At 43.1% G+C, this 13,095-nt stretch overlaps 1 protein-coding gene across 1 annotated transcript in view; it reads left to right on the top strand.

Moving 5' to 3' along the window:
* Positions 1–11,469, top strand: part of MSH3 (mutS homolog 3) — a 94,456-nt gene extending 82,987 nt beyond the window's left edge. Inside the window, exons 22-25 of the mRNA XM_058823843.1 lie at positions 6,289–6,475; positions 7,502–7,631; positions 9,430–9,604; positions 11,076–11,469. Coding sequence (XP_058679826.1) covers positions 6,289–6,475; positions 7,502–7,631; positions 9,430–9,604; positions 11,076–11,184 — 601 coding nt within the window. The 3' untranslated portion in view covers positions 11,185–11,469. The remainder of the gene's footprint in view (positions 1–6,288; positions 6,476–7,501; positions 7,632–9,429; positions 9,605–11,075) is intronic.
* Positions 11,470–13,095: the final 1,626 nt, after the last annotated feature.

Raw genomic sequence — 13,095 nt, forward strand, 5'->3', positions numbered from 1 at the left:
AAAAAAGTCTCTCAATTTGCCTGAGCAGTTAGACTCTGAAAGATAATGGTCAGAAAATTAAAAAATCAAAGGTACTTTTCCAGGTCTTTGTTTATTTTATATATATGTGGTGAAGCTTAGTGGTTCTGCCATGCACATTGATTTATTTATTGTGCAGAAAAGAAGGGAGCTGTTCTCACAAAGCAATCCCAAGTGAATGGCAAGTCCACATGAGAATTTTATATACTGACATGCCAAGAAAGTATTGTTTGTATTGAAAGCACAATGAGTCAGACCAACAGAACTTTTAGCTGTCAATAACCCCAAAGTAATTTTCAGAAATGTTACTTCTTTATGGCACAGTAATTTGCTTCATTTTGTTCCTCCTTAATTGTATTTTTGTTTACTGCCAGAGTAACAAGAATTACTTAAGCCTTTCATTTATGCTCACAATCAATCATGTAATTGCACCTTTGGGGTAAATTGTTCCCATCTTTCGGGGAAGAACAGGGTGCAGTATTAAGTACATTGCACCATTTTTCATCATGTGGAGATAGCTTTGGTTTGGATTTAAAAAAAAAAAAAAAGGAATAAGCTAAAGTTGTAGGTAGTGTTGTTAAACTGAAGAATTATTTTGTTCTGTTTTTTCTAGAAAAGTTGTGTCTTGGACGTACCACAGTGCATTTGAGCTGTGATTGCTTCTGACAGTGTTCTGTGGCTCTGTAGGAACAAGTTAAGGCAGGCTGTGCATGTATCTGTAGCTAATTTGGTTTCATGTCTCTGCTCATTTCACAGAAACATGCATCTGCAGTGTGAGGTTTGCATCTTTTCTACATGGAGCACTGCCGTGTTCCCCCGGACAGCCTTTGGGGTGCCTGCAGGCAGCCCTTGTGCGCGCAGGGGCCGGGACGAGCCCCGCGGATCCATGTGGGGCAGCGCACCCGGGGCCCTCAGGGCTCCTCCTGCTGCCCTGGCGGGATGGAGCTGCAGGGGCACGAGGGAATGTGCCTGCAGAGCTCACCAGCTGCTCACAGTGGGGATACATCGCGCCCCTCCCGAAACTCTTCCATCCCGTGACTTGACCCAGTCACAGGTGGAATTGGATTGGCCTTGCTGCCCACAGGTCTAAAGGGGAAAAGGTCACGATTGTGCTGAGTGCTTCAGCCATTGTCCCTCCTCGGTTGCTATAGTTCCTGCCCTTTAATCCCCCCTGGCCTCAATCCTTCAGCTACAAATGCACATTAACTTAATTACCTTGAGTTCCCTCCCTGGTGTCCCAAGCAGTGAGTGCAAACCTGTGCATATTTGAAGGAGTTGATTTGTCTCTGTTTTTTTCACCTTCTTTAAGCTAATAGTGTTGACTCTCAAAGAAACACCTTGATTTGACTATCTGTTCTATAATTTATCCTTCAGCAAAATGTTTGCCCTCACAAGTTGGTCTTTCTCTTGACCACCAGTAACATTTTCACTGATAATTTAAAAGTCAGTGATGTATTTGCCCTAAGCAATGTAACAAGTATTTTTACCGAGTTCAAATGTTACTGAGAGTATCACTGCTGAATTTCAGAAAGCAAATTTACTGGCTGTTCCTCCCTAGGTAACGTGACATAAACTTTTGTAGTACCTGAGTTTCTGTTAGTCCATGAAGTGTAGGGATGAGGGGTGCTGGTGGCTTCTGGTCCCTCAGGGCCTGCATTGACTCACAGGGATTCTGTCCTACCTGTCCTGTCGGTCCAGCCAAAGCTTTTGAAAAGATAAAGTGGGTGTTCTTCTTCCCTCTGGCTTTCAGGAAAAAAAAATAAAATCAATGCACTTCACATCTTGAAAGTTAATCCTGTTAGAAATGTTTCTTTTAAAAGGCGGGCGTGCTGGTGTGTGCAGCATTCCCCTGTGGGCCAGCCCTAGAAGGAAAGGAGGATTTCAGTCATTATTTATTCTGGCTGCTTCAGTTACCTACTGATACTGAGAAGGGGGAAAAAAGATTTAGAAACCACTATGAAACTGAGTATTGAAATCACTTTGGACTCGCTTTTCTTTCTAGGATAATACAAAGTTTTTATCCCTCAGAGTCATTTAATATCTTCATTAATCTCTCAGTGACTGAGAGCATCACATATCTACAATAACGTGCAAAAGAAAAATGTATTTTACATTGAATGCATTCTGTCAGGCTTCTCAACAGCTGTTCTCCTTAATTATGTAACATACCATTGGTATTTCTTCATTTAAATTTACAGATAAGCAGTTGTAGAGATGGTTGAGCACGTGTGGATGTAGACTGAAAACAGGTTTATGTGACGAGCATCCTTTGATTCCCTGTCATCATCCATGTAACTTGGCACGCTTCTTAGAAGTCACCCATGAATAATGCAAAAATAATAACTATCCTGATAGCCATGCTTCCCATCACACTTGTTTTTTTTTTTTTTTTTTTTCCTAATTCTGTAATTACAGCCTCTGTAAATTATTTTTCTTTCTGTCAGTTTTTGGTCTGCATCAGTGGGATCTTGATGGAAAGGAAGATGATGATGTACCAGTAGGTTGTGGGGGAGTGTGAAGCATTATTTTCTTGCCAGTGAGCTGTTACAAATTTGCACATGCAATCTCCTGAGGAATTACTTAATACATCTGCAGTGTCCTGCCCATCCCTGGTGGGCTGCCCGTGCCCGCTGCCCTGGCCACACTGCTCTGCTGGGCACAGACAGGCTGCGGAGAGCAGGCCCCTGCCAGGAAAAGGGTGGGATGCAAGGCAGCAGCACGTCTAGACCTCCCTTCTTGTAAACTGGGTATTTTAATTTAAATTACTCCTGTGCAAATGCAGTGATCTTTGAAATGACATTTCAGAGGGGTTTGTGTGAGGGAGTGAATGGAATTGTAAAGTTACATTATAAATTTATTTTATTCATGCGATTCTCAGTGTTATCTTTGAATCATGGAAAGGGATTTTTGTTGGTGCTGAGAGTGTTCTACACCTTATTCCTGGAGAAAAGAGTAATTTTCTTTTCATGTTAATTGTTCTTGACTTAGGTTTATTCTTCTGCAAAAGGTTCAATTTTTGCAGTAAGTATTTTAGGTGAGCTTCTAAACTCAGATGAATATTACTAAAAGCAATGGGAAAACGTAGTTAAAGTTTGGGGTTTTTCCCCAGCATTAAGTATTCTGTAGAGTAGGAATGAGTAAGTAGCACTGGGCTGTTGGCAGATGTTTGAAAATAAGGCTGTAGAGAATGGCTTTGCAGTCTTGTTTTCTGGGATTCACGCGGTGGAATGTTTCCACTGTGAGCTCCTGGGCTGCCTGTTCATTTCCACAAACTGAGAGAGAGATGCACAGTGAAATAAGAGAGGAGTGAACTTCCTGGGGCCCTCACTGTGATCTCAAACCCAAGCCAGCTCTAAGAGCATGTGGGATAACTTCTTTTGAGAGGCAGTGCAGTTATATCTTACCCTCTGCAAATTAAATTACAGAACATTGCCTCTCTGCTGTTTTTTTCTGAGGCCTTTGACAGGAATCTTTGCTACTTGAACTGAGCACTGAAAACAGAAAATCCATCCTCTTTTTTTTTTTTTTTTTTTTAGTTTGCATAATAAATGGGTTGAACACCCGTAAGATGAAGAGCTTTTAATTTTGCAGGATTTGGTTGGCTGTCAAAGAGACATTAAAACAAGTGTTTTCCAGACAAATTGCATCTGCTGAGGAGTGATGGATCCAAAGAGACGCTGCTCATGCTGCCTGTCTGCATGTTCCTTGTGGGCAGGACGGGAGAAGAAAAATTTAATGTTTTCATGTATAAAAACATTTAGGAGGAGATCTGCATTAAAATGTGGATTCCAAGGCACTGAGGAGTTCTGGAGAAGTTTGGTGGGGTTTATTATGGCTCTTTTAAATGTGAAAATAAACCCAAAAAAGGGTTGTTTAAGCAGTAGGTTTTGTGACTCAACAACTTTACTCTATCAGGAATAATAGAGCACAAAGTTAGGGAGCAATGCCTTGCTACAAATTATCTGTTACTTTTATAAATGCAGTCATCCACACTAAAACAATTATTCCTGCTTATTTCTGGGATAACACTGCTCAGTATGTATCTTCAAAAAACAAGTATAATTCTTCTACGGTAAAGGATAGAGGCAGAAAGAACAATTTTATCAATTTTCAAAAGATAACATTTAAGAGGTTTTATGTCATTTAAAAATGCACTGGTTTTTTAATCTGTAGTTAAGCCTGAGTTGGATTTGAATATTTTCAAATGCTGGAAAGAAAGACTTCTTCTCCAGCTGTCTCTAACAACAAGGGAAAGATAATACTAATTTCTCTTTGTATCTTGAGCATTTAGTGAGGAAGTTCAGGAAATTATTTTTGTGAATGCAAATTAGATACAAAGCAGGCTAAAATATTTTGTGGGCTCTGTGGAAATGATGCAATCCCAGAGAAAAATGGAAGCTCTGTGTGTAATCATCACGGGCACACAACAGACAGCCTGTGAGATGCTGTCCCTGTAAGGAAAAGCCAAGCAAGAAGTGAGAAAATAATAACGCCACTAATTGTAAGGTTGGAGGCTAACACTGAAGTTGTTCATTAAGGAGCCAGAGATTGTTCAAACATAAAAAGTATTTGTCATTCTGATTAATGTATTTGCAGTTAACAGTGTTAAAAAAGGTCTAAGTTATCCTGTTCTCTGTGGATCTGTGCAGTAAGGGGGATTGTTTGATTTTACAGCAGGGCCTGGTGCCTGACCCAAGCTGGGAAAGGGGCACAGGGGTGGTGGGGGGCACTGCGAGAAATTCACCAAAATCATTCCTAACTCAGCATTTGAAAGGATTACAGCAGTAAGTGGCTTAATGAAATGTTAATTTCACAAAACCTCATTATACTGAGTTATACACTTAATTCAGAGAAAAATCATGTACAGTTGAATTAGCTTATGGCCAGAATCACCTGGTTTTTGGGGTATGTGGGAGTGTAATTCGTGTGTGTGTGTTTAAGCACACACTCAATAAAACAAAAACTCACTTTTCTCATATGCCCATCTCCAACCAAAGTAGTTAATTTATAACTGAAGATTTGCTTATTGTGCAGTTATGCATGATACCACGACAGATTTTCAGGGCAGGGACCAGAGAATATATACGAATCATAGTTATACTGGGTCCAGCCTGCTTGGTTTTAGTCAGATGCTCTTAGTCATCCTCATAAAATTATTTGTATCTTGGTGGTGCCTCAGGAAGTCACAGAAGTAATTACAATAGAGATAAATCCAGCAAAAGACAGAGAAAGAAACCACTATATTGGGCTTCTCTTTAAAGGTTCTGATTGGCTCTAACTACTGTTGTGGCCAGCTGTTAAATTTGGAAATATACTAAACCCATGAGTTAGTTTTCCTTAAATCAGTGTGGCTTGTATGTAATTATATATTGGCTGATAAGAGTGAATAAATCCAGTTTTACGTCTCTCCTCAGTGGCATGCTCGTGATGACCTGTCTCAGAAGGGATGCTCTAATGTGATTAATGTAATTCAAAAGCAGAAATGCAAAAAGAAATGCTTTTTCTTCAGTATAGAATAGGTATTACTTGCCCAGGTAAGGAAAGCTGCAGGAAAAGGGAAAACCAGGGTGGACTAACAACAGGTTTCTCACATGTAGACCACAAATTCACAATTTGAGATAGGGTTTGAGGGCTGCATGGATCTGAATGAAAGCTAGAGAAATTTGGAGGATTTTGTGTGTGGAGCTCACCTGCCTGCAGGCTGCTAAGAGTTGTATTTCAACGGAATGAGGAGAGAACTCTTAAAATACCTTTAAATCTTGTTTAAGGACGCTGGTTAAGATTGTGTACCTGTGCAATTAGGGGAACTAATGGCTATTTTGTTAGTGCCCGAAGGAGGTGGCTGCTCTGCTGTTTGGAGGCACAAACACCTGGTTCACAGGAGCTTCCACTCTGTGTGGGAATGCCATATTGGATCCCTTTGGGTATTGTTAGCATTAGAAACCCCTATGAACAGAGGGCTGAACTAAACCAAAGGAGTAAAATTCACCTTCACAGCTACCTCTGATGGAATTCTTGTGAGCTGACTGGTCTGAAGTGCCAGGGTTCCCCCCTTTTTGGGGGGAAAAGAAGGCTGCCTTGTGCTGTTTGTGAAGGTGGGAGAAGTGTGAGCTGGGAGACTGTTCTGGAAGGTGAATGTTCTGCCTGCATTCGTCTCCTCTGTAGCAACAACCAAAGATCATAATAGAATGGTTTCATGCCCATGATTATTTTTTTTCCAGCATTAGCCGACATTTGTGATGAGATTTTGTGTTCTGTGTGCTGGTGCAGAATGGGTGCTGCAGACAACATCTACAAAGGCCGGAGCACCTTCATGGAGGAGCTGACAGACACTGCTGAGATCATCAGAAAAGCCACCTCGAGGTCACTGGTGATCCTGGACGAGCTGGGCCGAGGGACGAGCACACACGATGGCATTGCCATTGCTTATGCCACCCTGGAGCATTTCATCAGAGATGTAAGTGCCTGAGTATGGGAATAGTTACCAATATAGCCAGACAGGATGTGCCTTGGCTTGTCTGGCCCTTGCTGCTGAACCAAACAGCAGCACTGTGGTGTTTCACCCCACAGACACCTTTGGCTGGTGGGTGTGTGGTGTTTCACCCCACAGACACCTTTGGCTGGTGGGTGTGTGGTGTTTTACCCCACAGACACCTTTGGCTGGTGGGTGTGTGGTGTTTCATCCCACAGACACCTTTGGCTGGTGGGTGTGAGGTGTTTCACCCCACAGACACCTTTGGCTGGTGGGTGTGTGGTGTTTCACCCCACAGACACCTTTGGCTGGTGGGTGTGAGGTGTTTCATCCCACAGACACCTTTGGCTGGTGGGTGTGAGGTGTTTCACCCCACAGACACCTTTGGCTGGCTGGATGCTGCAGCTGAGCACGTGGAGACAAGTCCAGGCTTGAGGAGCTCAGGTTTCCCTTGGTGGAGAAGCTTCAAGGCCATGGTGAAGGAAAGGAGTCGGTTCTGATGGAGGGTTTGGATCCAGAGCTTTTGTTTGGCCCAGAGGCCTCTGAATGCAGCACCAGCTCCAGCAGAACTCCCTGAGCCCGTGGTTGCTGCTCCTTTAACCCCGGGCAGAGGGGCAGGGAAGGGGCAGGGAGCCACCAAGCAGGGACAGGAGGGGACGGACAAAGGGACAAAGGACACCTGGATGGCCCAAGGTCCTCCAGGGGTGGAGGGCATCTTTGGAATTCAGCGCCCTTCTGGAATGCCAGGAGTGACAGACAGTGCTGGGAGGGTAAAGGAGAGGCTGACACACCTGGCTGGGAATCATCATGGGAGGAACGGGGTTTGTGAGGTAAATCCTGAAGTCACACCGCAACACCTGAGGCACACTGTGGGGCGGGTAGGCCGCGCTGGCCGCAGCCATGGAGAGAGGCGCCGTTTCCCCTCAGGGGTGTGGGGAAAGGACAGCAGCTCGGCGAGGCTGAGCCCAGGGCACACGGGTGAGGCCCAGGCGTGCTGTGTGTGTGCTGCAGGTGCAGGCCCTGACGCTGTTTGTCACCCATTACCCGTCGGTGTGCGAGCTGCAGCGGCTGTACCCCTGCGCCGTGGGCAACTACCACATGGCCTTCCTGCTCAGCGAGGAGGACAGCACACAGCACACAGGTCAGTGCCAGGAAAATAACCCACAAACACCAGAGGTTTATGCCCAAAAAGGAGACAGATGAGTCCTTTACTTTATTGGAATAAAGGGAGACCCCATTCCCCTGGGGTGTCTCACATTTTTGGAGGATGCAGCCTCCTTTTTATCCCAATTTCCCAGCCACATTTCCCATCTCTCTTTCCCCATTGGCTGAGGGACTTGAGAGGTTCAGACTTCCTGGAATGCCTGATCCCAAAGATTTCCGTCTAATGTACAACCCTCCCTTTTCATTTTTAATTCTTACGGAATTCAGGGGTTTTTCTTCCCCACTGTTCCTTTCACCTTTCAATGCCTAATTTCATTTATCAGCCACCCTAAAGTTTATTTGTAAAAGCAAATCTCTTTTTCTATTCATCCATCAGTGGAATCCTTCCCATTGTTTCTTTTCTCTCCCAGTGCTGGTTTTATCCACCAGCAGACCCACAGCTTGTCTGTGAAGGCAAATTTCTCATTCCTCTCATCAGCCACAAAGTAACTCTGATGTTCATGCCTTTTCAGACTAACTAGCCAGACTTCTAAAAAGCTGTTCATAGCCATTTTCCTACTCAGACCTTGCCAAATGCTTTTTCTTGCCCTCCCAGCCTACCAACGTGAGCAGTCCCCAGTGGCTGCTGCCAGCAGTTTGAGGGATCCCTCCGTGCTATTGATGCCTTTTGGGCTACCTACAAACAGGGGCCAGACAAAGTGAAGGGAATACAGTGAAAGCAGTAATATTCATTAAAGGGCCTTCATTTACATTTTGGGCAGGCAAACCCTCCCTCAGGGGCTACACCCAAAAATGGATAACAGGCCATGGGTTTTCACACTTTAATGTTTGAGCCGTTTGCTTATTTGGGCTAATCTAACAATTCCAGCCTCAGCTAATGAAGTCATTTACCCCAAGTTTGCTCACCCAACTCACTTTGGTTTGCATTTCTGGGCCCTGAGGCAGTGAGGTGCCCTCATTGTTGCCAGGCCTGGAGAGGAATTGTTGTGTCTGCCCAAAATGGGACAGCAGCAGCTGACACTGAATGTGGAGTTTGGAGTTACACACTAAAGAACTGCAGGATGGCAAATACATGGAAATTATAAAAGCTAAAATCCTAGGATGTCAGTGTGACGATTTACACCTCACCTGAATGTGATACACTCCAGTCACACATTTAGGGGTGTTGAAAAGTGGACATGCATTCCTTCACGTGTTTCAGGAGGATATCTGAGCTGGGGTAGGGAAAGATTCACCTATCCCACCATCCAACTTCCCACAGCAGCCAAGCACAAAGGATTAGGGACGAGGGATTAGGGATCAAACATATGGCAGCTCCTTCTCTGAAAGATCTCACTGTCTGGAAACACCTGCTATTTATGGGGCTTCACGAGCACGATGTGTTTTGTAGCTCCCGTGGATTTAATTTCAGCTGGGCTCCATAATTTAATACCGTGTACTTTCAGTGCCCTCGTCCTACTGTGTCAAGCAGCTCCAAAATTTAGCACTCTATGGAGTGAAAAAATGCATCTGATTGTTTTGAAACTGTTTTGAAACGTGATGGCCCCAGTTCTTGAATTATAAAAGGCATTCATGGAATAATTGCAAAATATTGCAAAATATTGCAAAAATTTTAATGTGTTTCTTTAATGACTTCCCATTGCTTTTTGCCATTAACCTTTCCCCTAAATAATTCTTCATATTGTATTATCTGCTTACCTTGTAAGCTGATCAGGACAGGGGACTTAAGTATTTGCCACAAAGAGGAGGTTTTGATTTTGGTTTTATGTTTCTAGGATCTGAAGTGGAAGAGAATCCTGAATTTATCACTTTCCTTTATCAAATAACTAAAGGAGTCTCTGCAAGGAGTTATGGGCTAAATGTTGCCAAACTGGCCGATATTCCTGAAGAAATCTTGAAGAAAGCAGCTTCCAAATCAAAGGAGTTGGAGAGAACAGTGAACATGAAAAGGTCAGAACAAATGTGATTTTTTTTCTTTCATTATTTCCTTCTATAATACCTACTTATGTTCTCATCGGTGATAGTGAAAATACTAATGACTTTAATTTAGAAAGTATTTATTACTTACTTTGGAACTAGAAATTGTCTTTGCATACCAAAGTGTAGAAGAACATTCTTCTTCTGGTTTAACTTGAAAATAAATATTTGTGAATTATTTTGATTGCCCCCACAAACACTCAGAATTTTATTGAAACGTCTTGGGATTTTAATATTTCCCTGATATCCAATTTTCATTCAGGGGTGTTGGTACCTTATATATTAGAGTAGTTATGAAAATTCCTGTGTGTATCAAGTGGCATAATGGATTTGTAAATCCTGCAACACTGTGTGCACAGTTTAGATATTCATAACTGTTTTCACTGTTTCTTTTTTTTTCTTCTGCTGTTATTTTCCATGGCAGTCCTATAAGCAAAATTCAAATAGCTCTATAGGAACATAATGAATCAAGATCGTAGTTGTCTGATGGCTGTACCTAATCCTGACAGGATAATTTTACATGAGAACATTTTGACTACTAATTATTTATAGGTGCAAACTTTGGAACTCAGCAGCGCTCGGCGCTTAACGATGCTTTTTTATCCCCTCTTAATAAAGCAAAAGAGAAAACTTTAGAAGGAACTTGACAGTTTACAGGAAAAATAATGCAGTGGCTTATGCTAATTGGAAATATCAGTCTGTAATTGGCAAAAGTTAAAAAAACCCAAATCTGGAGCAGGGTCCTAACTGTGCTGTTCAGAGAGTGGGTCTGGTCTGTGAGGTGGGAACAGGAGACCAGGGGAACCACACCTGGACCTGCTGGTGGCCCTGCCCTTGTCACAACACCCACGGGCCAGATGCCTTGTCTTGTTTTTTTAAATCACCCTCATATTATTTAAGAAAATCCACTGGGTAACTTCATCCAGTTTTGACTTTTGACATTTGACAATTGACATTGTCGTCGGCAATGTGCTTTAACCCATTTTAAATGTCTTGTAATTTGTCACAGCTCTTACAAATCAAAAAATGCTGAGAAGAAATGGGAAGGATGTGTGCACTCATTTGTATTGAAAATGTGTCTTCCTGTTATGGTCCTACAAATACAAATTTGTACAAACTGAATGATCAAAATTAAACAGGGCTGACTACAATGCTGTTTATTTCCTTTAACAAGTAGTTCTTCCATTTGTTTATATCGTTTTGTCAGTGCTGCTGGTGCTGTAAGTTAGTTATGAAATTAATTTAGTGGCTGACCTACAGCAGAAACATAAATCTTAGAAAATATTAACTGGCTGTTTGAAGATCACATAACATTTTGAGCTGTGCTATTTTGGATGGCGTATAAAATTTTGCAGATGACTGTAGGACTTTCAGGGTTTGATGTGCTTCACTTAAAAATGTGTCTGTATTTTGATTAGGGTTTTTTTTCTTTTTTCTCCCACAGGAAAAAAATGAAGTCCTTTGCTGAAGCGTGGAAGATAAATGATTCTCAGGAACTACAGAAATGGAAAAATATGTATGAGCCTGAGGATGAAAGAAAGGACAGTTTTTAATCCTCAAATCATGGTTAAAGATGGAAGATACTGGAGGTGCAAAATACATGTCTGGAGCTTAATGAATTTTATCAGGGTGTAGTTCCAGGTGCACTGAGTTGACTTTTTTGCTTTCTGAGAGATCACAGATGCTGCATCATGTGTAATTTTCTCACTCCACATCCCTTCCTTTTCACCCTTTTCCTTAAATGCAAACTGCCTAATGGGGATTGATTCTAATTTGTTTAAAAAACATGAAAAATTATTGATAAACTATAAGGTAACTTTTTATAAATAAAACAGTGTTTTAAAGGTGTTTCACCTTTATTGTATTTATTTCTAAAGATATATTTGTGTGTGTTGGGAAAATGTAGTTGAGTCTCAACACTGCTATACAGCCAGCAACTGCTGACAGTGGTTACTATAAAGAGACTTTTTCCCTTGTTCCCATAATAATGCATTAAAAATTCACTGTTTTTTTACAGCACCCTTTCTTCCTGATCTTTCCCCTGTCTGGCACAGTCTGGAGAAAGACTTGAATCCAAAAATAATGTTGGGGTATTGTAAGGGTGAGTGAAAGGGGCAATTCAGAGTGTGCAGCTGGCATGCCCAGTGCTCTGTCAAATGCAAAGTGAAGCTAAAAAATTCAGAAGGGCTTCTCAATTTTTAAATTTACAGTTACCACGGCCACATTTCTTATGGGGAATACAATATCCAAATGGGTTTTCCCTGCAAGTAGCCCTACTAAACACATTGCTGTGAAGATGTACAGTGATGCTGACAGGCCTAAACCTCAGCACATAATCTGAAGCATTGTGAAAATAGTGCAGTGGTGTTGTGGGCCTCACTGCCCTGCAGCCCAGAGGAGCCTCTGCCTTAGCAGGGAGCCCTGAGGGGGCTGTGGTCCCCTGGCAAGCCCCAGAAGCAGTTTGGTGGCAGGGTTTGTCCCTGAAGGTTTGTCCCTTTGTTTCATCCAGGGTTTGAGCCCCTTCCTGAAGGACTGCAGAAAAGGGGGTGATTTTTTACATGTCATAGGCAGCTGCTAACTTTAAACAAACAATTCTCTCCAGGTGTCAGGACATCAGGGAAACACTGTGCCATTCTGACGGCAGGGATCAGTGGGAGCTTCTCCTCCCAGACTCTGCAGTGCACTGCCCTGAGCTGGAGGAGCTGAAGAGGGAAATTGATCTTGCCAGGTGTGACTGCAGGTGTGTGTTTATCTATGGCAGGCGCTGTGAAGCATTATGAACCCAGTGCTCTGCTGTGGGTCTGAAAACCTCTGACCATTGCCATCAGGGAGAATGAATGAATGAGCCATTACCAAATTCCTGCTTGTGCCAGGTGCACTCTTAGTCTGCACCCTCGAGGGAGCGTTCAGACTGTGCTCTGACAAGGAAGGAAAAAAAGACCTGGATGCAGTGGAAGAAAAGAACTGCAGTGAAGCCTGGGGAAGTGGGTTTGGTATTACTGGGCTGCTGGTGCTGTCCAGAACAACCTCAGCAGGCTGTAATGCCTGTGGTCACAGTGCAGACAGATAATGATGGTGAGCCCTGCTCTGTCAACAGAGGAGCTTTTCTGCCTGTCCGTGTGAGGCTTCTTGTACTCATGCCAGATAATCACTGTTTTATTCACTGCTGTTTAATTCCTGGAGAACAGGTGAAGTGTGTGAGGATGGGAGCAGGCAGAGTGCTGCTGCTGCTGGGTTTGCTGCTGGTGTTGGGGCACGTTTGGTGACAAGGCACAGCAGGGATAGTGCAGCTGTGTCTGGGCCAGGATCTGCTGATGCAGAGCAGGAACGCAGGGCGTGCCTGGGAGCATTTGTGCAGCAGGAGATTATCCAGAAAGACAGGCCCTCCTCAGCCTTGGGAGAGTGAGTGGGGTGTAAAGAAACAAAAACTTACTGGAAAACAGGGAAAAGCCTTACTTTTGTAA

The sequence above is a fragment of the Ammospiza caudacuta genome, chromosome Z (assembly GCF_027887145.1).
Source record: "Ammospiza caudacuta isolate bAmmCau1 chromosome Z, bAmmCau1.pri, whole genome shotgun sequence".
NCBI lineage: Eukaryota > Metazoa > Chordata > Aves > Passeriformes > Passerellidae > Ammospiza > Ammospiza caudacuta.